Here is a 27,847-nt window from a genome sequence, read left to right as displayed (position 1 = left end):
CCTATTGTACTTCTCCCCAAAAAGAGTAATATGGTACCAAGTTTCCTATGCTTAAATGAATTTGAACGTTCTTAGGGCAAAAACTGCTTGAAAAGAAAAACTGAATTTTATAGATTTTTAAAATTATTATTTAAATATTTCTTTTCTTTGCTGATCCCCTGATCTTACGAATTCACAATCACTTTCTACTAATCAAACAGCAGAACTGTAAAAGGGGAAAAGATAAATATATAAATTAACTATAAAATAGCCAAGCAGATGAAAATGAATTTAAATGGTACGTGTTCAACCTAGCATAGTATAACCACTCTGGAAAGCAATAGTTTAGTAATAAGACTCAGCCAGGTAACTATTAAATTATTAAATATTTTACATACACTGCTTTAAAATTCAATGTACAAATAAAAATCTATTGGTCATCTTAGAAAAATATACATTAGTATTTCAAAGACTTGGATACCAGTTTAAATTCAGTGTTCTCTTCTCTATGTACCTAACTCAGTGAGGATAGGCACACCCTATCCTTTAAACTAAAAATTAAAATCTTCTGCAACTTTAGTTTTAAGTGACCAAAAACATATGCAGCAGAAAAGGTTTTCATAGTAAAGGTTTTGTTCTATTAGTGAAAATCTATTAGATATTTTGAATAAATTGAACTTTCTAAATTGAGAAGTTCAAGAGGCTATTATGATGAAACTGTAAAATCTGAGCATAAAGGCAGTTCAAACCATAGGCTAAGAAAGTCTGTTACAACAAAGCAAAATTCTGTTTCACATGGTGTTTATAACCCTTTCTTTTAAAAATGTAGAGCATCAACTTTACTCATGATACTGTATGGCCAGGTGTCACAGGTTACAGAGTTTAGACCTAATGCCTCCCTGATATTAAGAAAACAGCACTCCATCATCAACATGGTGTTGCCAGTCACGTTCAGTCCATTCTGTGGGGACCGTAGCCACTGTGCTCTTCAATGACAAATATCAGTTTCTTTTGTCCTACTCAAGAGTCTCACTGCAATCCCTTTCACTGACCCTCTGCAGCTCACTGTTAATGGTGCAAGAAATAAGACAAGAAAACAAAGAGCAAAAAGAACAGATACATGTATATATGTACAGCTGAATCTAACTGGAAACCAACACACTGTTAACCAACTATACTTCAATATAAAATAAAAATAATACTAAAATAAATAAATAAATAAAAATAAAAATAACAAACCCACAACAGTAAGGCAAGCTTCTTCTCTGGGAAGATGCAAAACCTTGTTTCTTCAATTTCAAATCTAAGGTCCTAAAACTTCTCATTGTGAGTTAATGGGAATATAAATTCAGTCTCTTGACGTGGCAAAAATTCCACATGTAGGATTGCCCTATAATAAAGAACTTGAACATCAACTGGATAACTAAAAGGAATAATAAAACTTAAATATCCAAAGTTACACAATTTCCTTGAATTCACCATAGTAAAAAGTTATATATCTTTTTTCCCTGTACAGAACTCTTTCTCTCAGGCCTGCTAGACTGAAATAAGCAATAGCTTCGATCATCTGCTGTCTGTCTGTGTTAGCTCATGGTCTCTTCCCTCATCCCTGCTTGCTGTCCGCCATGTGCCCCAGGCTCTTGGGTCTTCTGTCAATACAACAGAAAGCTAATGGGCAGAGTAGAGACTTGCCAGCTGAGATGGTCCGCTCCTGCAGTCTGGATTACAAAGTTCAAACAAGGAGGGCTATCACAAGGCAAATCCATTTAGTTCCTGAGTTTACAAACAGGCAGCAACTAGAATTTCGGTAGTGAGAGCTACCTTAAAATAGATACTTGGATCTATTCCATGACTGAATCAGAGAGCGAGACTTTAGGCAGTAATGAGCACCTGTACTTAACAGACTGAGGAATACCATTCTGCAAAATGCCCACAAGTGATCCCTGGAAGAAAGGGGAAATTAGGTAGCAAAACCCTCCCTCCTCTCTTGCCCCAGCTATGAGACATGTGGATGTCCCCTCACGCTTCCATCACCATCACCATCGTGCCTTGGGGAGGAGCTGGAAGCACTGAGGCCCATGTTCATTACGGAAACACTGCAGCCACTAAGCCATCTTATTTACATGCATTTTCGTTCCCTTCACATCATTTACGTATTTTCATATTTCATATTCACATTTAGATCATTTCATATTAATAAAGATAGATTTAACAGAAATAAAAATATCCCAAGGTAAAAGACATTGAAAAAAGCTGTAAAACAAAAAACACCTCCAGGCTACATGATCAAATTCACACACAACTACAAGGGGCACCTGGTAAGCCACCAGCCTTTCAGGCTACATGAAGAGTGAGTCCCTTACCAAGTTATTCTGCATCCTCATCTCATAAGCCGCTTGTCTTGGATTACTGGCCACTTGAGATCCTGGTGAGCTTCTTGAACCAAGGGCATGAGGGGTTAATATTCCACCAGGAGAGAAAGATGGTTGATCTCTCTAAAATAAATGAAGACAAACGAATGTAGAAATTAAAATGAAACCACAACACAACTGGATGACAGGGAAAAAAAGAGGGCAATGGAAAGAGACCCCACTACAAGCATGGAAAAGATGGGATGTTCTGTTGACGTTCAGGGTTGTTTACCCTTTGATATGATGGTAACTCACCCTGTAAACAGTCTGTAATAGCAACTCTGCTCTAAAAGTACATATAATTCATTGTTCTGGTACATACATGGGAAGTTTGAGAATAGCCATCATCACATTCAGTTCCACTCTATGGAACTATTCAAGTCTCAGGCTTTTCTCTTATAATTTCGCTACATGTTCGAGACATAATTCTAGTCAAATAAAAATAACAAATAACATTAACATTTTACCTTAATGGTTAAAAAAAAAAAGTCAAGCGTTTGATTTCTACTTAGGAAATACAGCTTTTATTCACGCTTCACCTTGCTACAATTTAACTCTTTATTGCCAGAGCTATGACAACAGCTATAATAGATGACAGCTGTGACTGACAGATGTTTTAAAAACAAATACTGACTGAAAGAAAATAATCATACACAGTATGAACTATGATGGATAGAATAAATAAGCTGCAAGGATATACTGCAAGACCACAGGGAACACAGCCAACATTTTATAATAACTGTAAATAGATTATAACCTTTAAAAACTGTGAATCATTATGCTGAAACTTCCATAATATTATATATCAACTATGAATGAGTGAGTGAAAGTCACCTAGTCGTGTCCAACTCTTTGTGACCCCATGGACTATACAGTCCATGGAATTCTCCAGGCCAGAATACTGGAGTGGATAAGCCTTTCCCTTCTTCAGTTATCAACTATACTTCAATTTAAAAAATTAATAAAAGAAAAAAGAAAGCAGTAACCAAACAGGCTTCTCCCCAGATCTAAGTGGTTTGGAACTAATTCAGCAATAAATTATTCTTCTTTCTAGGTTCCTGAAATTGCTCAAACCCAATAAAATCTGAAAATAAAAGGCAGTCCCTCAACTCCGTTGAGTTTAAAATCTAGGAAGGACAACAAGAATCACCAGAGGTAAAGGAAAGGCCTGCTCAACCCAGGCACCAGCCAGGCAGCAAGGGAAGCCATGGAGAAGGCGAAGTGTGCACAGATGGGAGGAGGAACCTCTGGAGGAGGCAACGGAGGCCAGGCTAAAACAGCCTGGCTTGTTTAGAGGATGTTGAGAGGACAGGAAGGGAGGAGCTGGCGGCCAGCGCTCTGCAAGCCAGACTGAGAATGGACTCTGAGGGTGACTAAGAAGTCACTGCTGATTTCTGATCAGAGAAACAACAAAACTCCAGGTAGCCATCCTATTCTGTGGGCTTCCCAGGTGGCACAGCAGTTAAGGGTCCACTTGCCAAGCAGGAGATGTGAGTTAGATCCCTGGGTCAAGAAGATTCCCTGGAGAAAGGAAAGGCAACCCACTCCAGCACTCTTGCCTGGAAAATCCCATGGAAAGAGGAGCCTGGTGGTTACAACCCACAGAGTTGCAAAAAAAATAGGATGCGACTGAGCATGCATGCATTCTATTCTAGGAAGATTAACCTGACAAAATTAAAGACAGAGCATAGTGACTTCAAGAGATACCAAAGGTTGACTGCTTTTATTACAAAAACAATAATAATAACTGATCATTGTAAAAAACTCAAATAACTAAGTACCACCTGCCCATCAAGTATTTCCCTTCAGACTTGAGACAGAGCTTAGATAGGACTCCTTTAAAATCAATACCAGGCAGGAAGGCAGTTGGGTGGGTACCATGTCTCTAACCAGATCCTACTGGGTAAAGAATAAAAAGCTACTGTCATGAACACATTCCTCCCAAATTGTAAACTTATACCACTGCCAGTCTTATGAATTAAAACTCACCTTCATTCTCTTTCTTTTTTCTTTCTGTCGTCTTCTAAAACTGTCCTAAAAGTATAAAATCCACATATTCTGTCAAATAATTACACAAAAATGTAAGAGTTAAACATTACCAGGAATGATTTGAGAGACAATTAAAGTTTTAAAGGAAGACCCCAGAAACCTAGGTACATAATGAAACTAGGCAATAGACTGCATGTTCATAGTGCTGCTTATCAGAACTGCACATGGCTAGAGGGTATTCTAAATTGGGTTTATATACAATTTAAATGGTTCCTCTTAATTTTTTTGCAGATAGTTTTTAATATCATTTCAGGGAAAAATGTAAGAGTCATGACAAAGACCCTTGGTTTCACCCTGGAGTGAACAGGCTGTCAGTATAGAGAAGATACACATAAGAAAACAATTCTTTAAGTTGTAGCTGAATATAGTTCATAATCAAGATGAAAATTTTAAAAATTCAATAAGACAATTTAATAATGAGCCTCTATTACCTACAAAGGGCTGGACAGTCCCTACCCTATCACATGTGTGGCACAAGTGATAAAGAGAACAGTGGGGCTCTAGGAAAACACTACCACTCAGATGCTCCCCTCAATGACCACCACCAAATAGACCCAATGAGAGAAGGAAGAAAAGACAGATGTCTGCACTGCTTATTCTGGGCCAGTTTAACTCACAGGAAAGGGTCCAATCTGCCTTGATTCTTCCCTCCACTCATTTTTGAAATCTAGCCATGATTTCAACTAGACAGGATTTAGGGCTGACCTTGCTCCCCACTAACTGAGTCATTCAAAGGCGTCCTTCCCCAGAAAGCACCCCTCCCATGCCCATGCCTGAGTGTTCAGGCACTGAAACGACAGCGAAGGTGCCCACAGCAGGTACTATAATGACCATCACCCTCCTCTTGGCACTTCCACCCTCCAAGGCAGTACTGCCACTCCAAGAGAACACTTAACAAGATGGGAGGTTAGCACTTTCTGCCAGGAGGGGCTGAATGCCAGATACATGCTGACTGACCACTTAAAACCTCCTAAGATCTGAACACTGCCAATTTCCCTAACCACACTCTGCTTACACAGTTAATGAGCCGTCTCTTATCTGGCCGTGACTCCTCCTTCTGAAACCACGCTCTTCACCTCGCTGCCAGGACACCACTCACCTGTTCTTTCACTCCTGCTGCTGCCTTCACGCGGCCCTCCTTCCACCCTCTGAAAGCCACTGCTCCCCTGGGCCCATCACCTGGACCTCCCCACTTCTCTGCTCTCCTAACAATAATCACCTAGTCTCATGAGTCTCCAACCAGAGCCTCTGCCAACTCAACACCCCCACCTACGTGTCTCAACCCTGACATGTCCAAAACAGAATCGCCACCCCCATCTCTCCATCTCCCAGTCTTCTCTTCACAGCTACTCAGACCAGACCATTTTTCGGTTGTTCAGAAAAAGGTGCCTTGGAGTCATGCTTGATACCTTTCCTTCTCTCACACCTAGGATTTAATCCATCAGCAGATCCCACTGGTTCTAGCTTCAAAACCTATCTCAAATCCAACCATCTATTACCACCTTCACTGCTACCATGCTGGCTCCCTTAGCATACTGCAGAGGAGCCTCTTAATTGGGCTTGATGCTTCTGTCTCTGCCTCCACACAGCAGCTCGAGTTAATGTTTCCTAGTTCGTGTCAGACTTTGTCACTTCTATGCTTCAGTGATGCAGACTGAGAGCTGAAGTCCTGCTAATGATCGAGAGGGTTCTACTACATCCACCACCTTTCTGACCTCTTCTCCTATTCCCTTCCCTTTGCATCCTCTGCTCCCACACGGGCTCCTCGCTGTTCTCAACATCCCATACGTGCTCCAGACCAGAGCCTTTTGGTGGGTGATTCCGTCCGTCTGCAGTGCTCTTCCTGAAAACATCTGCATGGTCCACTCCCTGACATCAGCAAGGCCTTCTCCAGCCACCTTTCCTAGGGCTGTGATCTCCCCAGACACTTCGTCCCCTGCTTTAACTTCCTTCAGGGCACGTGTCACTCTCTCACACCCTGCATACTACACTTCAGCTTTGTGTTAATTATCCATCTCCCCCAGAAGAATGTCAGCTCCACGAGCTAAGAAGTTCCATCTATTTTTTATTTTGTTTTTTTGTTGTATCACTAACCCTCAGAATATGAATACTATCAGGCACATTGTAAACAGGAAATGTGTGCTGAATAAATGAACATTTGCAAGATAAAAGGCAAAGATTAAAGCTCATAAAATAAAAAAGACATTTCTGACCTAACTGTTCTATTTTAATAACAAGTATCGATAGACTCCCATTCTACTATTTTGCTCTTTTTAAGGGCGGCAGCCACATAAGCAGATCAAATCTACCTGGACAAGACCTTACTGATATTTCATCTTTTGTGTCTTATGAATTCCTTTGGAAATCTGTCAAAAGCCATGGACACACATTCCTGGAAATTATATACACTCAGATACTTTTATGTTGAGTTTCTGAGGGTTCATAAATCTGTCCAATACAATGCCCAACCATGCCAAAAAACATTGTAACAAGTCATGGACACCAACAAAGACCCAAAGCTGTCAAATGCCCTCTCTGCCAGGCCAGCCAGAAACCACATGATATACCGAAGTCTGAAGCACTTTGGTTTCTATCAAATCCTACACATCCCAGTCTAATGCCAAATACCATCAATATTTAACACTACAGAGTCCGCTAAAGTCACAGAAAAAGACTTTTCTAAGATGAGATTTTATACCAACTAATACAAAATGTGTGTAGTTTATTTCTTCAGCATAAAGAGCAGCAGCTCAAGTGGAGCCACTGTGACGGCTGAAGACTCGTTAAAATGGCTGTTCTGGTAGGTGTTTCATACTTCAGAGTGAGTTATTTCTGCGATTTGAATCTTACATGTGACGATTACCAAGTACCAAAGGCTTTGAAAAAATGCCTACAGGCCACTCACTGTTATACAAAATGGTACCCAAGATTCTAAAGAAGAGGCCATTAGCTACAGTAGCAAAGCTGAGGAAAACACAAAATCTTATCAGATACAATAACATGTTTTAATCTTTGAGGAGATCAGGAAGTTATGTATCAATATTATGTTGCCATCTGCTCATAAAGATCTATAGGACTAAGAAGCTGAAGGGTCTCCTCTGCTTCCTTTCTGCTCCTCTCACCCACTGTCGGCCTCCCTCCAGCCCACTCTGCCTCCAGGCTGCGGCCCCTCCCTCTAGCTTGAGGACCAGGGGCCCATCCATCCCACTCTGACAACCTCAGGCAGCACCAACAGCTTCGCCTCTCTCCAGGGGCTTCCTCCCCCGGCCTTACCTTCTCCTGAAACCTCTACACTCCCAGAGACCCCTGATGGAAAGCACTTTCCCTCTTTATAAACTCCCAGAGATGTCAAGTTTCTGCTCAAGATAGGAGCCATATCCTATCTGCTCACGGTTCTCAAATCTCCTTCTGAAGGATTTCTGACCTGAGCTCCACATGGATCCATCTGACTGGTTCATAGACTTCTCCTCTCAGGTGTCCTGTGGCCCCTCAATTGCAGCACCTCCAAAACGAAACTCATTTCGACCTTATCTCCACCCCATCTGCTCCACCTGCAGGGCTCACTGCCTGGGTGAATGGCACCAGCAAACTTCCACTGCCCATGCTAAGACTCACCCTATCCCACATAAATAATTCCAAAATGCTCTGCGACTTTATTTCCTTCTTTTATGCCCACATTTCTTACACCAGCTGCAACCCTCTGCCTTGGCCAATGCAGTCAATCCATCCCAGATCCCCTACATTCCGCCACCAGAGTACGGAGTTGCAAAGTCCAGAGCATACACAGTGCCTATAAAACACGGCAGCCAGGAGTTCAATTCCAGCATTCTTCTAGCTTTGGAACCCTCATTTCACAGCCCATTGATTAGGCAGGTATTTGGATTTATATCTTACTTGGGATTAAAAAGAGAGAAGGTACAATGCAACTCACACAGGGTGCAATACATAATTCCACACAGCAAGCATCACAGCCTTTATAAAATCATCAAAGCACTGACCACTCGTGATTACACTGGTATTTGATACACTACATTGATTTAACAGCGCACTCAGAGAGGTTAAAAGGACAATCACAGGATCATCACAGCCTATGAGAGACAGGAGCAATTGAGCTACTGCAAGAGAAACACTTTACCTCATCATCCTTTCTTTTTTTAAAAATGCTATCCTCAACTTCACCAACTGCTAACATGATCATCTGTACTCTCTGCAGATTGACATAACCACTTTCTGTAAGGTAACCCTGTAAGTGATAAAATACATGTAAAATGACCTTCTTACAAAAGCAAACACTTCTGTTTTGAAATTATTCAAGAGTGAACTTACCCCGGTTTTGTGTACCACATTTTTGTATATGTTAACCAAGCGGTCGATGGCACCTTCCCTGCCACCAGGAAACAAACATCAAGCATTAGGACCAGACTGCACTGAAAGGCCAGAGGGCTAAACAGGAGCTTGAGCACACAAGCTCACACACACATACCTAATCTCTAAGGATGGCAGGTGAGGAAGGAAGTCGTTTCCCACAAAGAAGCACATGAAGACCCAGTCATCAATGCTCCTCTCGACATCGAACGTGAACGGCAGGCTGGCCATGGTGAGCTCTCTTTCCAAATACTGCGACCAAAAAGGAATGCTGTCACTAAAGCCATCAAATAGCAGTTGGCTTATTATTGGTGCACCCATGCCAACGGTCACCGCCACATACCTCACGGAGAACACTGAGACGAATGAAGATAAACTCTCCTTCTGCACAAGGAAGGCTGTCTGCCAGTTCATCGTGCTGTAAGAAAGGGGGGAAGACTCAATATATCTACTCCGAATCTTGGAACTTCCTTCATCCAAACAAATAGCACAGCTTCTTCTAAAGCAAGACCCATTTTAATATTACAAGTATTAAGTAAGAGCAGAATTTACCAAACCATTTTAAAAATAAAAATTACCCACAATTTCAGTCACACCTAGACCAGGGGCTGAGCGCTCAGACGCACAGTCGTGTCTGAGTCTTTTGCGACCCCATGGGACTTACTAGGCTCCTCTGTCCATGGGATTTCCCAGGCAAGAACACTGCAGTGGATTGCCATTTCCTCCTCTAAGGGACCCTCCCGACCCAGGGACTGAACCCGCGTCTCCTGCGGGTCTACACTGGCAGGCAGGTTCTTTATTATTGAGACACTGACGGAGCACACACATGTTTTTAACAGAGGGCGAGACACTAACTATTTCAGCCTGCGGAGGGAGACATGTATGGTTTCTGTTGCATATTCTTTCATGTTTTATTTTTACAACCCTTTAAAAACAAAAGACCCTCTAAACTCATAGGTCAAACCTGGAGAGCTATAGTTTGCCAAACCCTGACCTACACCCAACCAATATTAACATTTTAATGTACATGCCTCACCCTTCTCTGTGAATATGTATACTTTTTACCAGTTTTCACTCAACACGTCTTTTAAAGAGGTACCATATTCTTAGACACCCTTTAAAAGGATATAAATGGTTAAATGGATATAACCAAGGGAACTCATAATAGGGAGAAACTAGGAGTTACTCAAAGGTATCAAGAAGTTTAATAGACTTTATTTACAGTTCAAACAAATCATGCACAATGGGCATCATTACCTATGAGACCTCAGCCTTGTGCAGATGTAAGCTGTGCTAGGAAAGCAGGGAGGAGAAAGAATCTGACTGCGTGCAAGGTTGTGAATGTGTGTTTAAGGAGTTTGGAAAGATACATCTCTGTGAGGGGTAACAGAGCAAATAGATGAAAAATCGAATCAACCAGTCTTCTTTTTATCCATTTTTAAAATGAGGCATTTATATACTTAATGCCATTGAACTGCACATTTAAACATGGCTAAAAAGTGGTAGTTTGGTATGTATGTTTGATCACAAAAATAAAACTGAAAAATATTAAATGAGGCTACTACCATCCTGAAATTCTTACCTTTCCCTTCTTTTCTCTCGGCAAACCCTCACAGTCCTTGACATCATGTCCAAATTGATTACAAAGACCACAGGGTTTGGGTTTGTTCGGTTTGAATTCTTCTCTGATAATGGTAAAGTTGGGCTCATGTGTAGCAAGGCCAAGCATAATGAGATCAGCTATCAGTCAACAACAACAAAACACCAAACAGTGAGCATTTCCGGAAGACCCTTACTGTAACCAAAGGCAAGATAATATCGTAACACAAGACAGCAAGGCAAAGAAAAGCCCCAAGGATCACACAGAGAGCAAAGCTGAAAAGCCTAAAACTTCCTAGTGGCCAAGAACAGGACCTCCAGAAACATGAGCTTAGAGTGTAACTACCACTCAGAAGTCAACACTTGGCAACTTTCCATTTTAAAGATATGTGTGACCATATTAAAAAGTTGAAAAAAAAAAAAAATCAAGATAGGTGAATATTAAACACAGATTAAATGACTCCACACTAGTTCTCTCTCAAACATAAAATAAGCATGGCATTTTAGAATTTCCAGGCAGCCATGAATAATTCATTACTACACACCAAACCATGGACTCGCTACTGTTTAACCCAAAGAGATTCAGATCCCAAAGAAGAAACTTACCATCTGCTCCACATAAGCAGTGATGAGTGTTTGGGTCATGGTTAGGCTGGGCTAGAGAGATGGGAAATATATATTTATGTAAATAGATTTCATACTACAGGAATATCACATTTTACCAAACATTTTCTACACAATGGCTTGTCTTTTTTTTTTAATAGAACATATAATCAACTATTTATATATGAATTTTACCTCTTTGTCTTCTAATGTAATCCATGATTTTATGTTCCCCTTCACCAGGAGCACTAGCATCAGATAAAATAACCTACAAAAAACAGTTTAAACATTTTTAGCTCATTCCCATTTTTCAAGCTCAAAAATCAACAGAACTGAACATTTTAAAATAAACTGGGATAATTCTATTAAAACAGTGTTGCTAATTGGAAATTTTTCTTAATAAGGTGTGTGTTAGACATCAAAATTATTTCACTAGTTAACTGACTACTTGAAATAGAAAAAATGAAATGTTTGGGTCAAACTTAGCCATTAGAAAAACAGATCAGTTCACAAGTTTCTACTCTTCACTGCTACTCAAGTATACAGCACCAAGCCATACAAGCCCTGAGAGTAATTGGTAAGAGATACCCATTAAATACAGAGTACCACATCTAATTAACAGGGAAATGGGCTTATGAACCCAAGATTATATAAACATTTTGCTTAAATTTTACTTAAACACTCAGGAGCACACAGCCATTCTTTAAAGGCAGCCCCAGGGTTTTTTATCTTGCTGTATTTTGATTTCTAACAACAGAAATTACTTTCATATATATGTATTTTAAATCATGAGTCCCATCTTACAGCTTCATGGTGACGGTAAGAGGACAAAATTGGCACTGAGAGAAAATTCGGCTGCCGGTCACTGGACCATGCAAGGTACCCCATCTCTAATAACCCTAGAAGCTTCTCGTTCCTCTAACATCAATCAGCATTTCATGGAGGGAGAAAAAGACAAATAATATCAGTCCTATCAAAGGACATAACTTTGATATGACTCAAATTGTCACCCTCATCTTTTTGAAGTACCAAAATGTGAAACTTACTGTCAAATTTTTCCACCCAGGGTCATTATTTAAACGATCAGCTATGTAATAGCGAAGGCATTTAGCAAGATTGTCCATGAACTCAGTTCCCTAAAATGATAGAAAAAAATAAATTAACCTATCATTTAAGAGTTAGCAATAGCTAGCAAAGTATGAGACTACTTACTGGTGTAATACAGTTGCTGTCAAATCTTTCTTTTATTTCTTCTGGAGGAAGATAGCCACCTAGAGAAGAAGGGGCAATGCTTTGTTCTCCCCATAAACAGTGAGGTAAGTTACTCAATATTAGACCAGAACAACAAAAACAGAAAGTTGAAATATAAAGAAAGAGAAGTGTTGTCACCTGAGGAACAATGTTCCCCCTTTTCGAAGAAAATAAGATTCCTCCCCTCAAATTACATGAAGCTGCTTTAACATGACTGTCAAACAAGACATGGTACACGGAAGATACTCTATCGTTATGTAAAAAAGACATTCTTCCTAATGACCTGGCATACGCGCGTGCGTGTGCACACACACACAGGGTAGAGGCTCTAATCCCAGTAACAGTTCTTAAGATGAAGGGGCCCAAGAAAAAACTAAAAAGCCAAGTTTATCACAGCTTTATATCACTTAGAGCGATTTAGAAATTCTATTTTTTCCTCTGTATCACTGAAAAGCCTTTTCTTGAGCTTCTAACATCTTCAAGAAAAAAAGACATCTTTAGAAGCAAAGACAACCTGTTATAAATACAAACAGTAATCAGAATATTAATTACAAGCTGTTAAAATATGTATGTACTTGCATACTTCCAGCAAATTAAAAAACATGAAATGCACGGTAACTACAAGTCTCAGACGACTACACTACGCCTCTTTTTCCACCTGCCAGACACAACATCCTGAACCAATAATGGTGGCTCTCCTGGTCTATCACGTTGCCTCAGGTAACACAACAGCAAACGAGTCACCCTGCAGGCACCGCACTTCACCCCGCCTCACCCACAGGGGTCTTGGGAGAAGCGGTCCCAGGGGCTCAGCACCCTGGTCTCCCTCCTCTCTGAGTCACAGCCAACTCCTGCCTCGACCCATCAGGCCTTAGACGGACTGCAAAGACGACCCCATTCGACCCCACAAGCCCCTTCCTGAACTGAGGGAGCCCTGGGCACGGTGAGTGTGCACGATCCCAGTACAGCCTGGAAACATGGTGCCATCATCCCAGGCCTCTGCATACAGACCTGAGTGCTACGGAGAAGCAGCAAGCAAGCCACCAAGACTGATGGGAGGAAAACGCTTACAGTAGTGCGGCTTCCTAACAGCCCCCACAGCAAAAGGCAATAAGAAGCACTCAATGTATTTCTAGTTTACAGACAGATGAAACTGAACCGAAGGGCTGCACTCGCCCTGACAGAAGCTGACAATTTGCTCTCCCTACTTAATTCCTTCCTTTTGTCCACAAGTTTCCCTGGTGGCTCAGCTGGTAAAGAATCTGCCTGCAGTGTGGGAGACCTGGGTTCAATCCCTGGTTGGGAAGATCCCCTGGAGAAGGGAAAGGCTACTCTCTCCAGTATTCTGGCCTGGAGAATTCCAGGGACTGTAGAGTCCATGGGTTCGCAAGAGCTGGACACGACTGAGAGACTTTCACTTCCCTTTTACTACAGAGTTCAGAAACGAAAAAGCTTATTAAAGGAATAAACGATTCTATTAACTACTTTTCCTCAACAGTGAACATAAACTTCTCCTGGATATCCTGGGATCTTGATTAAATTAAAACCCTGCCTACTTGTGAGGAGAAGGCACCAGCCCTGCCCCCTCCACACAGTTCGTGTAACACATCCAAGCCCAAGGTGCATGCTCTTTACCTTTCGCCAGGATCTCTTCCCTGACTCGCTGCTTCTCTATCTCTGCTTCCATGCCTTCTTTGGATGCTCGGAACCTCCTTGAACGCTGCTGGTTCATTTTAGCACGCGGTGCCTGAAAATGGGTATTTCATATTCACATACTATTTCAAACATTTATAACTATATTTGTACATTATTTTGAACCAGCTACTCTGATAAAAATAGCGCACTCAAATGGAAAAGCTAAGTAATACGTCCAAACAATCCTTTCACCACATACAGTAGAACCTGAGGGCTTAAATTTGGACCAAAACCCTTAAACGCAGTGCAGTCAGGTGAACGAGTGACGTGTCAATAAAGGACAACCCCTCTATAAGGCCACAGCACTGAGGGCCGCACAGCACAAGGGCGGGCCCAGGACAGTTCCACTAGGCTGCAATACAATGGAAAGCTCGCTTTACTCAGAGACTCAGCACACAGAGAGGGAGTAGTTGCCACAGAGCCAGGATCAGGAATACCTTCTCTGAGCCCACACCTAAAAGGAAGAAAGGTCTCTAAATGGGATTCACAAGACCATAATTATCACGCTGTCTCTATAATAAAGCACAGCGGGTAGAAAGAGAACACTTTATCTTATATCACTCTAACCAAATGTAACTTCAATCACTGAGTAAGTGTGAATGAAGTGAACTGAACTGTAAGGTTTTGCAATTACTGAACTGGGTTTGGAAGGGACTCTCAAGCCTCCTGTCTGCATAAAGTAAGCTATTTCATATTCTCTTTAAACAGTTCCCTTTCCTGTAAAATGAGACCACCTAATCTAACTCTTTCAAGTGCTATGATCTACATTTATATTTTTAACATAAACAAAAAAAAGGGTTACAGACAAGAATGGGTACATATCTATAAACATTCAAATGTGCACATAACTTATCCTTGACCCAGCAGAAAAACACAGTGGAGTACAGTGAAAGGGATTCTGCAAGAAACTTAGCTAACGTGAGCTGTAATCTGCTCCAAGAAAGACATACTCCCGTTCCCTTTACTTTTTTTTACTATACTTTACTTGTAGCTTAAGTTTTTAGGCAGCTAAGATTCTTTCCTTGAATAAATAGAAAAGTTAATCTTCTCGAACCCAAAGCTTTCTGGATTTTCAAAATTATTTCATTCATTACTTTTAACTCTTCAAAAATAAATAAATAAATAAATGGGACAAAGGCCCGCTCCTCTCTATTGCCTCACTGCCATGTAGCACTGCCCACTCCACGCCCCAATGCCCTGCATGCGCTGCTGATGCTCAGGAAGACCCTGGGTAACTCACCGTACCCATCTACCCCTGCCTCTGCCCCTGCAGTGGCAGCCACCAACACCCCCAGGACCTCATGGGCTCTGGCACAAAACAGGCACACTCACAAAACACAGCTGAATGAGAGGCTGAAAGGTGAGGCTTTCTTTCTCAAACTCATTATCGTCAACCATTCTTCACTTAGCTGACTTTCATTCTAGACACTGGGAACACAGCAAAAACAAACACAGGGGAACTGATTTTAAGTCATTCAGCACTTACCACTCCATCTATTGCCATGTAGAGAAGCCGTCTTGGTCTGACAATATTGAAGAGTCTGTCAATGTACTCAAAGATTGCAACCATCATTTCATCCTCGTTTTTTGGTGCTGGTCTACAATGACAAGCAAATAGTGTAATATCATATAGCACTCCTCCGTGACTTGTGCTATCAGCGACAAAAATGGGTTACGTACTTGTCTTCAGGATGCGTACAGGGGTGGATGATTCCATTCATATCCAAATACAGATTATCAAACTCCACATCATTGGGGTTAGGCTTACTGGCATCGACAGGAATCTTTACACCATTGCATTCTTTTGGCTATGAGGAAGTGATAATTAATAGTAGTTTGGTTTGACTGTTCAAGTCTGAAATTGACATATCCTAGGCTCAGTATGAACCTGTGCTTCATTTCTGAATTGGAAATAAAATACTTTTAGTCATCTTTAAGTTACAAGATAGGCTATTTTTACTCCTTAAAGCTTCCAGCACAAGTTACTCTTGACTACGTGGGGGATAGTGACCAAATTCCCAAGTCATTCGGCTGTGCAAGAGACAGACCAGGGAGTCTTTCCAGAATTCTCTTCCTTACCGCCCATTTCAACTTAACCTGAAAGATGCCTCTCCATGCCACATGTTCTCACTCCTGCTACCAGCATCAGGCATCACTTCTCACCCAAAAGATCGGCCTTTGGATGGACTGCCCCACTTCCAGGCTCTCTCTTCTCCAGCCCACCCTCTATGCTGTCAGTTTTCTTTTAAGTACAAACGTGGCTGTGTCTTCTCTTGCCTACATCTTCCAGTGCCACCACAGCACGTGCAGATCCACAAGCCTGGCCCTTACCAGCCCTCGGTCCTGCCACAACGCTGCTCAGGCCACCCCACCTCCCCTGTTCCCAGAAGATGCTCTTCCATCTCTCAACGCCTCTGTTCCTCCTTCTCCCTCCTGACCAACACTCCTTCCTGACACCTTATTCATTTTTCAAAGTCTAGACTCAGATCGAATGCCACCGTGTTATCACACCTTGAACACATCCCCCCAACGAATTAACTGCTCCTCTTCTATGTCCTCACAATTCTTCTTATTCTGTGTTTTATTACTTGGTTTGCCATTCTAACCCCCAACTACACTGCAAGTTCTTCAAAAGGTAAGGACTGTGCTACACTCACTCCTGGAGGCTCTCAACTGTATTTTTGTGGTAAAGCATTATCTTTCTTTCTGCCAGAGCTTTAGCAAATGATAAGAGCTAGGTTTTTATTCTTAATAATAGTAAAGGCACTTTAAAAATAACACATGCAAAGTATCATTTTTAAAAAAAATTGTGAACTTAAAAACCCATTATATACATGCTACCTCATGGATGAACCTCAAAAACATTCTGCTAAATAAAAGCCAGTCACAAAAGACCACAAAAGATCCTATTTACATGATTCAGAACAGACAAATCTTTAGAAAGAAACAGATTAGCTTCAATCTGCAGTGGGGGCGGAAAGGAAGGGAGGAGATAGGAAGTGACAGAAAATGGTTACAACATTTCTTTTGGAAATGAGGAAACTGTTCTAAAATTAAGTAATGGTGCTGGCTGTACCACTGCATTCATACTAAAAGCACTGAACCGTATCATTTTAAGGGTGAATTATATGGTACATATTGCAATAAAGCTATTTTAAAAAGATATAAAGACAAAAGGTCAATTTAATGAGAAAAAAAACAGGGCCCACAGAAAGGATTGATGAAACCGTGGTACAACCATGTACTGCAATGTCTGACAAAAGTACATTCCAAATGTACAAAAGTAACAATAAGTACAAATGTTACAAAAGTAACATCCAGCTGGATGGTCACAAATACCTTAAGCCAAAAGAGGAGGTGAAGAAAAACACATCCTGTATACCACTTACAGGAAATTATAAATGATCAAAACAGTGCTAGGCACTGTTCCGGGATGAACAGAAACCACAGAGAAGAGCAGATGAAGGATGAACACCAATCTCAGGACAGTGGTGATCCTCGAGAGAGAAGGAATGAGATTGGGCTTCAATTTGCATTTCTAATCGGAAGAACTGGGTGTCAAAGAAAGAGGCTATCAGAGTTCTGTGCAGACACCCTGTGAATCAGGGAAGAGGGGCTTGATCAGAAGCAGTGAACCAGAAGGAAAGCAAGTCAATTTTTGCGGTCTATCAGAGAAGATCGTCTGATGACTCTCAAACAAAAACAAGCTCTACAAAGGCAGGAGGCTGTGCCGCTCCACTTGCTCTACACTCAAGGTCCATACCTCCCTTCCTCCTGAACCAACCAGACACCACACTCAGGAGAATCCAGACCCACTTTCTCTATGATTCCCAAGAAGTCAGACAGTTAAGTATTTTTGACTTGTTGACCTATGACCTCAGTTGCAACGACTCATTTCTGCCTTTATAAAATTAAAGCACCCCTAAACAATATGGACATGAATGAGTATAGGTGTGTTCCAATAAAGTTTTATTTACAAAAACAGTATAGACCGCTGGCTTGCTATATTGCAGCTTTTCAACAAATGCTGAGTGTAGCTGATGAGTTTCCACTTCCCCTGCCTAGAAAGCAGAGCCTAGGGAAGAAGGTGTAGGCGGGTCCTGATTTTGAGAAAAGAGCGCCAGGCATTCCCAACAAGAAAGACACACATTTTCCTCTTGGGAGTTCTAAGGATATCTTCAACACATTAATTACATAACCCTAGAGTTTCTTTCTTCAGGAGAAGATTCTCAACAAAGGAACTTACTCTTCAAGAGGCTGGCCATTAACTACAATGTGAGTGTATCTGCTGCTGGATTCGAGAGATTCTTAATCAAAGAGTAGCTACACGGACAGCTACTCTGAACACGAAAACCAATTCATCTCAAATAGCTTTTCATTATCTTTGGGGGTTTCCAGTAATAAACTGAGCACACATCGCAGCCTTTCCTTTCTATCCCCGGACCACGTAAAAGACTAAAAACATCCCACCACAACTACAGAGCTGTGCTGGAAAACCAAGAGAAGAACCGTCGGTGACTGGTAAATCACAGGGGACGCCCAAAACGTGGAAAACTAGTAGATCTGATCAGAGGACGTGCCTCAAACATGCAGATGTGGGAGAATCTGAGGGCTCCAGGCCCACAGGGGGCTCACGTAAGAGCCTCTGGAGGATCCAGAAGCAGCAACAGCAGGAACAGTCCAGCTGGTCAAACTTAGCACTCTCCCCTCCGCTCACCGTCTCAGGCCCCATGAGGACCAGGCACCTTGAGACCGTTATTCTCAAAGGACAAGGGTGCTTGCGGAGGAAGGGCAGTCAGCACCCTGGCTGATGGAAGGCTAGCTATCAGGGCAGTCCTACCCCGTGGGAAGCCCACTTCTCCACGGCCCACGGCACGAGGGGAGAAAGAACTATCTGTATCCCAGACAAGCAGCTGAGAGATCACCCTGTTTCTGCACAAGCTGATAAAGAAGGTATGTGAAAAAGTAAATATGGTCCACACACAAATAGTGACTCTGTATAAAAATACACTCCACAGTTTTTAATGCAAAACCCTAAAATAAACTCCACACCAACCTGCTGTTCTAGTCAACAATATACAACTTTCTGGCTCTTCACATGTAAGGTAGAAACCCCAACTATCAGTAATATTTAAGTAAATGCATTTTTTTGTGTAAGCCTGCACACATTTCACAGCAGCATAACGAACCCACCTGCAACGCAGGAGACACAGAAGATGGGGGTTTGATCCCTGGGTTGGGAAGATGCCCTGAAGGAGGGCATGGCAACCCACTTCAGTTTTTGGTCTGCAGAATCTCATGCACCAAGGAGACTGGTGGGCTACAGTCCTAAGCATCACAAAGAGTTGGACACGACTGAGCAACTAAGGGTACAGCACACGCAGACACAGAAAAATCAGGACTCATGCCTGAGGTTCTGCTGCAGTAAGAACTCCCTCCATTTAATGAAAGGGAAGTGAAATGGCTCAGTCATGTCCGACTCTTTGCGACCCCATGGACTATAAAGTCCATGGAATTCTTCAGGCCAGAATACTGGAGTGAGTAGCTGTTCCCTTCTCCAGGGGATCTTCCCAAACCAGGGATAGAACCCAGGTCTCCCACATGGCAGGCAGATTCTTTACCAGCTGAGCCACAAGAGAAGCCCAAGAATACTGAAGTGGGTAGCCTACCCCTTCTCCAGGGGATCTTCCCAACCCAGGGATCCAACCCAGGTCTCCTGCATTACAGGCAGATTCTTTACCAGCTGAGCCCCAAGGGAAGCCCAAGAATACTGGAGTGGGTAGCCTGTACTTTCTCCAACGGATCTTTCCGACCCAGGAATTGAACTGGGGTCTCCTGCATTGCCGGTGGATTCTTGATAGATAATATATTGTAGAACTTGGTTTTAGATTTCCCTTAAAGCAGCTCAGAACTTACAAAAAAAAAAAAAGCAGCTCAGAAAAGACTTACAAAACACAGGTGATATTTTGGGGAGAAAGGGTCACAAGGCTACTGAAAAATTTAAATTACAGTATTCTTGTTAAAATTTCAGGCCATAAATTTTGATGTAGTTGCCAAATAGAAAAGCTTCATATTTTTAGTGATTAGTATTTTTTCATGTAGTATGTCAGCTCTCCATTTTTATATGGTGTCAGTCAACAAGGACTACTAATTACCACCACCGTTTACAGAATACTTAAAATGGGACAGGCACTGTTCTCAGGGCTTTTACTCGTGGATTATTTCCCTCTCTTTTCACAACAACCCTGTGAGGTATAGAGCATCTCACTTACTAATGAGAACACAAATGCTCAGAGGCGTTAAGTGGCTTTCCAATGTCATACTTCTGTCAAGTTCAGAGACCAGGACTGAACTCAGTCATCTGAATTCAGAGCTGGTACCTTAAGCCGTATGTCAGGCTGATTAATTGCAATTTCACTAGATTCAGCATGAACTCAACACCTGTAACGGGCATCAAGGACCACAGCCAGAACTACAGGGGACACATAGCGTGCTGACGTGTGAACCTGATCTTCACTTGCCCAGAGGGCACACTGGTGAGGAGAGCTGCCACATGACAGCATGAGGACTTCTGCTCACCTGCTCTCCAGCTGAACTAGTGAGAATCTTTTGAAAAAGACAAAAGCATTTAAATTTAAAGCCTTTGGAAACAGTCTGGAGGCAAAGAGCAATCTAGTCAAGAAAATCTTTGAAAATTCAGAACTCACTTCATTTGTGACAGAACGTGGAGAAATTCACACCCAAGGGCATTCTCAAGAACTGTGTAAGTTGTGGCGAAAAGGGACCAAGAAAAGAATCAGGGACCTAAGGAAGATACAGCTTAGACCACAGACTGGCTAGTCTGTGGGACAGAAGTGGCGTTTAAGACAGTTGGGAGGAGCCGCCCTCCAGCTGGGGTTAGAACAGATACCAGACATTAATCTCAGAGGCGAAGCCTTGCAGGTGTCACTGCATTAGTCTATAACAGACTTCTGTGGAACGCTCAACAGACTATATACATTCTCGATTTCGTGTGCAACATTCTCTGGGATAGACCAATCGCCGGGCCATGAAACAAGCCTCAATAAATTTACAAGCACGAAAGTAATACAAAGCATGTTCTTCAACCACAACAAAGTAAATAAAATTCGAGCTCAATAACTGGAGAAAAGTTGGCAAATCTGTAAACATGGGAAATTTAACAACACACTCACAAACAATCAAGAAGAAATCAGAAGGGAAATCAGAAAATGATTTAAGATGAATGAAAAACAGGATACGACATATGAAAACTAACATTGTAAAGCCCAAAAGCAGTGTTCAGAGGAAAATTTATAGCTGTAAATGTTTGTATTAAGAAAGATCTCAAGTCAATTACCTAACCTTCCAACTTGACACTGGAAGAGCAAAATAAATCCAAAGCAAGCAGAAGGAAGAAAACAAATATGAGAGAAAATGACACAGAGAATAAAAAGGACAATTTTCTAAAAAAATCTATGAAACTAGACTTCCCTGGTGGCACAGTGGATACCCCACCTGCCAGTGCAGGGGACCCGAGTTCGAGCCCTTATCCCAGAAGATCCCACGTGCCACAGAGCAACTAAGCCTGTGCGCCACAACTACTGAGCCTCTGCTCCAGAACCTGTGAGCCGCAAGTCTGAGCCCTTGTGCTGCAACTACTGAAGCCCATGTGCCAAGAGCCCAAGCTCTGCACCAGCAGAAGCCACTACACGAGGCCCACACACCACAACTCGACAACGCCCTCACGCAGCATCAAGACCCAGTGCAGCCACAAGCAAATAAATAATCTATGAAACCAAAAGGCGGTTGTTTTACAAGATCAACAAAATTGACAAGTCTGACCAAGAAAGAAAAAAACAAGGTGGGAAACCTAGATTTCACTGCAGGCAAACAGCATAATTCTATACGACGCAATGCTACTGAGAACTAGACACAAAAATATCTCCACGTTTACTTGGATATATAAACTACCAAAATTAACTTATCAATCAATGCAAGGCACTATTCGAAGCTGTTAACTTGGATTTACTGACTCAATCCACACAACCAACTTCTGTGGCGCACATACAACTGGTCATCTTTATTTACGAATTCCAATTTGCGAACTCATCTGCTCACTAAAATTTTATTATACCCCAAATTAATATTGTTGCAGTCTCGAGGTCATTCACAAACACAAGCAGAATGGAAAAATTTGAGTCCACCGACACACACACTCCCAACTGATGTTAAACAAGGCAGCACTCTGCCCTATGTCAGCTCTCATACAGAAATGACCAGAGCATAGACTGTAGGAATGGGGTTGTGAAATACAAGAAACTCCAGTTTGCTTATAAATATGGCATATAAAGGTTTCCAAAAATCCTGAAAAAAAAAAAATAATAAATTGATACATGCTGAACAAGGATGAATCCTAAAAACATTATGCGAAATGAAAACGAGAAATACACCAGACACGAAATAACAAATATATGATTCCACTTACATTAGTACTTAGAATAGGCAAATTCATAAGACAGAAAGTAGGTGGCAGGGGAAGCAGAGAATTGTTTAGGTGAGTACAGAATTTCTATTTGGAATGATAAAAAAATTCTAGAAATGAGTAGCAGTAATTTGGCAAATTGACTCCCACGTATATAAAAAAATAGTACACCATGACCAGGTGGGGTTTGTTTACCTGAAATACCAGACTCATGTTAACATTTAAAAATCAATGTGATTCACCATTTAAAAAAAAAAAACAAACTAAAAAAGAGAAAGCATAGCATAAAGTGTAATTTTATAACAGTATAATTTTAAAAACTCTTAAGAAAACATAAGAAAAATCTCAGTGACCTTGGCTTTGACAAAGATTTCTTAAACATAACACAAAAAGCAGTAATATAGAGAAAAAAGAAAGCAGGCTTTACTAAAATTAAAAACTTTTGCTCTTTTTTGCATGAAAAAGGAAATCACAGATTAAAAGAAAATATTTACCAAAAAAATCAATATGTAAAAAACTCTAATTCAGTAAGACAAACCATCCAACTTAATAATGGGCAAAAGGGACTTCCCCGGTAGGACTCTGCTTTCACTGCTGTGTGTCTGGGTTCAATACCTGGTTGGGGAACTAAGATTCCTCAAGTCTCATAAAAAAAAAAAAAAAAAAAAAAAAGTCCTTACTCTTAAAAAAGGGGGGAAGGGGAGATCTGAACAGATACCCAACTCAAGAAGATATATGGAAGGCAAATAAGCACCTAAAGAGATGCTCAGCATCATCTGTCATCAGGGAAATGCAAATTGAACTCACACTGCAGTACCACTGCACTAGAATGGCTAGAACCAGAAAGACTAACCACACTCAGTGCTGACAAGGAAGAGCAACAACCAGACCTCTCATACACTGCTGTTGGCAGTAAAACAGTACAGCCTCTTTATTAAACAGTCTGGCTAGTTTTTTCTTTTTAAATAATCAAACACCAGCATACAATGCAAGCACTTCTCTAAAGAAATGAAAGCATTATGTCCACACAGAGATCTGTATGCCAATGTTCACAGTTTTTCTTAATAGCCACAAACTGGAAATAATCCAAATGTTCACCAATCAGGTGAATGAAAACCAATCCAATGAATGAAAATCAAAATGTAATATATGCACAACACAGAATACAATTCTAAAATAAGAAACTATTGATACAAGTAGCAACATGGAAGACTTTCAAAATAATTACTCTGAATGAAAGTAACCAAGTTAACTGAGTCAGGTTTTTTAAAAAAGTACCTATTGTATAATTCCATTTATATAAAATTTTAGAAAATGAAAACATCGATAGAAATAAATTAGTGGTTGACCAAAGATGGGCAGCAGGAAGGGGCTGGGGGAACAAAAAAGGAGCAGAAGGAATGTCTCAGAGGTGATGTTCATTACCTTGATTGTGGTGAGGAGTCCATGGATAGACACATGTCAAAATGTATTAAATTGTACACTTTAAAAAAGTGCAGTTTGTTCTAGGTCAATTATACCTCGGGGGAGGAGAGAGAAAAGAAAAATAAATCAACTAGAAGGACCAGTATTCAGAGTTCAGAGAACAAAGTAAAAGGAAAACGGGAAAAAAATAAAAAAGCATTCCCCATAACTACGAACACAAGCCTCCAGACTCACAGTCAGCCAAGCACTGATGAAAAGGAATTAAAATCTAAAAAAAAAAAAAAAAAAAATCTGTAATACACAGTCACACAAGCTTATATTATCAAGGATAAAGCTCTTTTTAAAATTCAGAAAGAAAAACCGATCAACTACAAAAGAGTGAAAGCAAAGGAACACAGAAATTAAGAGCATGGGCTTCCTGGCTGACACAGGCTCTGACATGCATTAACCACATGACCATGAGTACATTACTTAAGCCGCCTGTGCTTCAGTTTTCTCACCTGTAATAAGAAGCAAGAGGAAGAGGAGAAGAAATAGTTACGTGGTTGTTATGGGGATTTAATAAATTCATCTGTGAAATGCCTGCTGCTCCTAAGTCGCACCAGTCGTGTCTGACTGTGCAACCCCACAGACGGCAGCCCAACAGCTCCTCTGTCCCTGGGATTCTCCAGGCAAGAATACTGGAGTGCGTTGCCATTTCCTTCTCCAATGCATGAAAGTGAAAGGTGAAAGTGAAGTCGCTCGATTTTGTCCGACTCTTAGCGACCCCATGGACTGCAGCCTAACAGGCTCCTCCTAACAGGATTCTCCTGGCAAGAGTACTGGAGTGGGGTGCCATTGCCTTCTCTGGTGAAATGCCTAGTACCTACTATATACTGCATTTAAGTGTTAGCTAAATAAATAAACTGCATTAACATTCAACTTTTCATCAACAATTTTGGATGACAAAAATCAAAAGAACAATGCTTTCCAAGTTCTGAGGGAAAGCAATTTTCAAACTCAACCTCTGCCTAGCTAATGATTACTCATGTTTACGAGGAAGAATGGACTTAGAAAACTCACATACTACAACAGCACTTCTTAAGAACTCAAGTAAGAACAAAAACCAAGAAAAATGATTAAAAAACAGTACCTCCAACTGCAGAAATTTTTAAAAATATCAAGAAGCAGCTTTTCAGCTAGGCTACATAACCAGGTGCCACAGCAGCAGAAATACAGACTTCAAGCAGTCTCCAATTAGAAAGAGGACTTGATAGAATATCTGATATAAGAGTCTGGATGGGGAACCATGTACAGTGGAAAACACGCAACAGGCAAAAAGATAAACGTAGCAGAAAAGAAAGAGAATCCTAGTACACAACCTAGATCTACATAGTGACAATAATCACCAACACTACTTGATTCTTCAGCTTTTAAAACAAACTTGTATAGCCAAAGCCCTGACAATTTAATCCTGGATGCCAACAAGGCAAAAAGCACAGCTGACAAGCTTGGTATGAGGAGTAAGGACAGCAGGGGTTTAGAAAAGTTAATACCTAACCTCAGCATGTGAAGGGTCAAGGGGTACTCTGTATAGGAGAGGAAAAAGAAAAAAAAAAAATACATTACTTAACGCTATAGTTTATCAGTAGAAGAATAAAGGCACTGATTAGGGGTGGGGTGGGGTGGGGTGGGGTGGGGGGCGGGGGCCTGTACAAGTGACTGCTCCTAACACAACTACAATTCCACAGATACATCCAGAAGCAATACATCAAACATAACCATGACACTCAGAGACAGAACCAAAAATAAGTTTAAAGCAGTTATCCCTGCAGAGCAGAAAGGAGGTAAGATATAAAGTTAAGAAAAGTTTTAAACGCAAAGGACATGAGCATTGTTTCCACAGTTTCTCTTTGAGAAAAACACAGGCGGTACTGGAAATTTCATCAGAACCATCAGTTTCGGTTTCTCCTCGGACAGGAACTAAGCAAGGTCAAGATCTCACACAGAATGATGAATGAAGTCTGAAGACCCATCTACCTGTCCAAAACAAACAAAAACTAAACAAACCTTTGCCACCCCCCCCCCAAAAAAAACCCTCACTAGCCGAAGCAGAAAGTTCCCAGTGTCGGCTGGGCACTTCGTTCAAAAGCAGGGCATCGTGTGTCCCTGAACCTCCCCGATCTGGAAACTGAAAGCACGGGTACCAAATCGAAACCGGACGGAGAAACCTGGAAACGACCAATAAGAAACGCCAAGAAACCAACAGCAAGAGGCATAGCACCGATCGAGCGCGCCCAGGAACCCTGAAAATGTCAAAGACAGGCTTAGCCCAGCAGTCAGACAACGAGGGAGGGGCCCCTTCGCGGACTTGAGTGCTGTCCGAGACCTTCCCGAGGCGCTGCTCTCCCCGCGCGACCCCTAACACGACACCGACGGACTGCCTCTCCCCGAGCCGAAAGCCTCTCAGGTCGGCCGCCCCGGGAGGAGACAAAGCCGTGGGCGGGGTCTGCCGCCCGGGAACCCGCGGGCAGCGCAGGGGCGGCTCTCGCGCCGCCCGAGCCGCTCCCAGGCCGGGAGTGCGAGCGCCCGCGCCCCCGACGCGCGTCGACCCGCGGCGACCGGGGAGGCAGCGGGCGCGGGCCCCGCGGGCGGGCGGCGGGCCCCCCGGGGACCGCGGCCTGCACGCGCGCCGGGGCAGGGGCGTGCTCTAGGCGTCGGCGTGGCGGCCGCTTGGCGCCCCCTCACCTTCTCTTCCACGCAGTTGACAATGATGGACGGGTACTTGCGGCTGAGCCAGCGGAAGAAGGCCGGGACTCCCATGGCGGCGGCGCAGCAGCGGGCGGCGGCCCGGCCAGCGAACGCGCGGTAACCACAGAGACGAGCCGCGGCGGGCACCGGCGCTTCCGCCCACGTGCGCCCGGCGACCGGAACTTAGGTCACGGCGCCGCCGCGGAAGAGACCAGGAAGGAGGTGCCGGCCGGGTGGGGCGGGGCCGGAAAGGGGCGGGGCTAGTGAGCGGGTGGCCCGGAGCAGTGGCCCGCGTGGCTCGTCGTCCTCGGCCGCACGGGACTCGGAGCTTCCCCGGCAACCGGCGACCCTCGGGCGGGAACCCTGCGTACCAGGCTGCTCCAGGGGAGCCTTGGCGGACTGGTTTCCTCCTTCTCACCCACCTCGATTCATGTAGAATCTAAGCATCCACACGCACTCGTTACTTCTGCTTCCTGCTTTCTCCCGATTTTATGCCACAGCATGAATCTGGGTTAGCAACCGTTTTTTTTTTTTTTTAAGTATTTTGCACTGATGACGGCTGGTTTGCGTAAACAACTCACTTATCACTGGTTATAAAATGCAATGTAGCATGTAATTCAACCTTCCAGCTACATTTATGAGTGTAAAATAATTGCTGGTGTCACTCTCCAGCACTTATTTGCAAGTTTACACTGTGCTAAAGCATTGGCAAAGGCATTATCAATGGCACCCCACTCCAGTACTCTTGCCTGGAAAATCCCATGGATGGAGGAGCCTGGTAGGCTGCAGTCCATGGGGTCGCTGAGGGTGGGACACAACTGAGCGACTTCCCTTTCACTTTTCACTTTCATGCATTGGAGAAGGAAATGGTAACCCACTCCGGTGTTCTTGCCTGGAGAATCCCAGGGACGGGGGAGCCTGGTGGGCTGCCGTCTATGGGGTCGCACAGAGTCGGACACGACTGAAGCGACTTAGCAGCAGCAGCAGCAAGGCATTATCAAATTTGATCGTCACTTGGGCCTTCTGAGGGTGCTTTCATCATCTTCCTGTAACAGACGAGAGGCCGCGATAGAGGGGGCTTAAGTCTCTTGCTTATTCACACTGCTTCTGTTTCAGTCCAAGTAAAGATCATTTAATACTCTGTCCTTGCACTAAGAGGATACTTATATCCTTTGTTTTCTGATGGCTTTAAATACATTTTTTTTTTCAACATATAAGAAGGGAGGCATGGAAGAGGAGGAATGTATGTCCATTTGCT

The 27,847-nt window shown here is 42.5% G+C and overlaps 1 protein-coding gene across 3 annotated transcripts in view; it reads right to left on the bottom strand.

Annotated features, from left to right (window-relative positions):
• The window catches only part of XRN2 (5'-3' exoribonuclease 2), a 62,796-nt gene extending 36,025 nt beyond the window's left edge, over positions 1-26,771 (bottom strand). Inside the window, exons 1-15 of one of the 3 annotated variants that reach the window (XM_070381173.1) lie at positions 26,587-26,771; positions 15,633-15,760; positions 15,439-15,550; positions 13,893-14,004; positions 12,219-12,277; positions 12,053-12,142; positions 11,202-11,274; positions 11,010-11,060; positions 10,387-10,544; positions 9,148-9,222; positions 8,923-9,056; positions 8,766-8,823; positions 8,575-8,682; positions 4,380-4,424; positions 2,343-2,474 (exon numbers count right to left, since the gene is read on the bottom strand). In XM_070381173.1, the coding sequence (XP_070237274.1) occupies positions 2,343-2,474; positions 4,380-4,424; positions 8,575-8,682; positions 8,766-8,823; positions 8,923-9,056; positions 9,148-9,222; positions 10,387-10,544; positions 11,010-11,060; positions 11,202-11,274; positions 12,053-12,142; positions 12,219-12,277; positions 13,893-14,004; positions 15,439-15,550; positions 15,633-15,760; positions 26,587-26,661 (1,410 nt within the window). In that variant the 5' untranslated portion in view covers positions 26,662-26,771. Of the gene's footprint in view, positions 1-2,342; positions 2,475-4,379; positions 4,425-8,574; positions 8,683-8,765; positions 8,824-8,922; positions 9,057-9,147; positions 9,223-10,386; positions 10,545-11,009; positions 11,061-11,201; positions 11,275-12,052; positions 12,143-12,218; positions 12,278-13,892; positions 14,005-15,438; positions 15,551-15,632; positions 15,761-23,859; positions 24,010-26,586 lie in introns of those variants that run through there. The other 2 variants (XM_070381175.1, XM_070381174.1) reach the window with 2 other exon arrangements.
• Positions 26,772-27,847: the final 1,076 nt, after the last annotated feature.

The sequence above is a fragment of the Bos mutus genome, chromosome 13, assembly GCF_027580195.1.
Source record: "Bos mutus isolate GX-2022 chromosome 13, NWIPB_WYAK_1.1, whole genome shotgun sequence".
Lineage (NCBI taxonomy): Eukaryota > Metazoa > Chordata > Mammalia > Artiodactyla > Bovidae > Bos > Bos mutus.
Note: the sequence above shows the minus strand (reverse complement) of the source record. Positions and strands in the feature narration are given on the sequence as shown.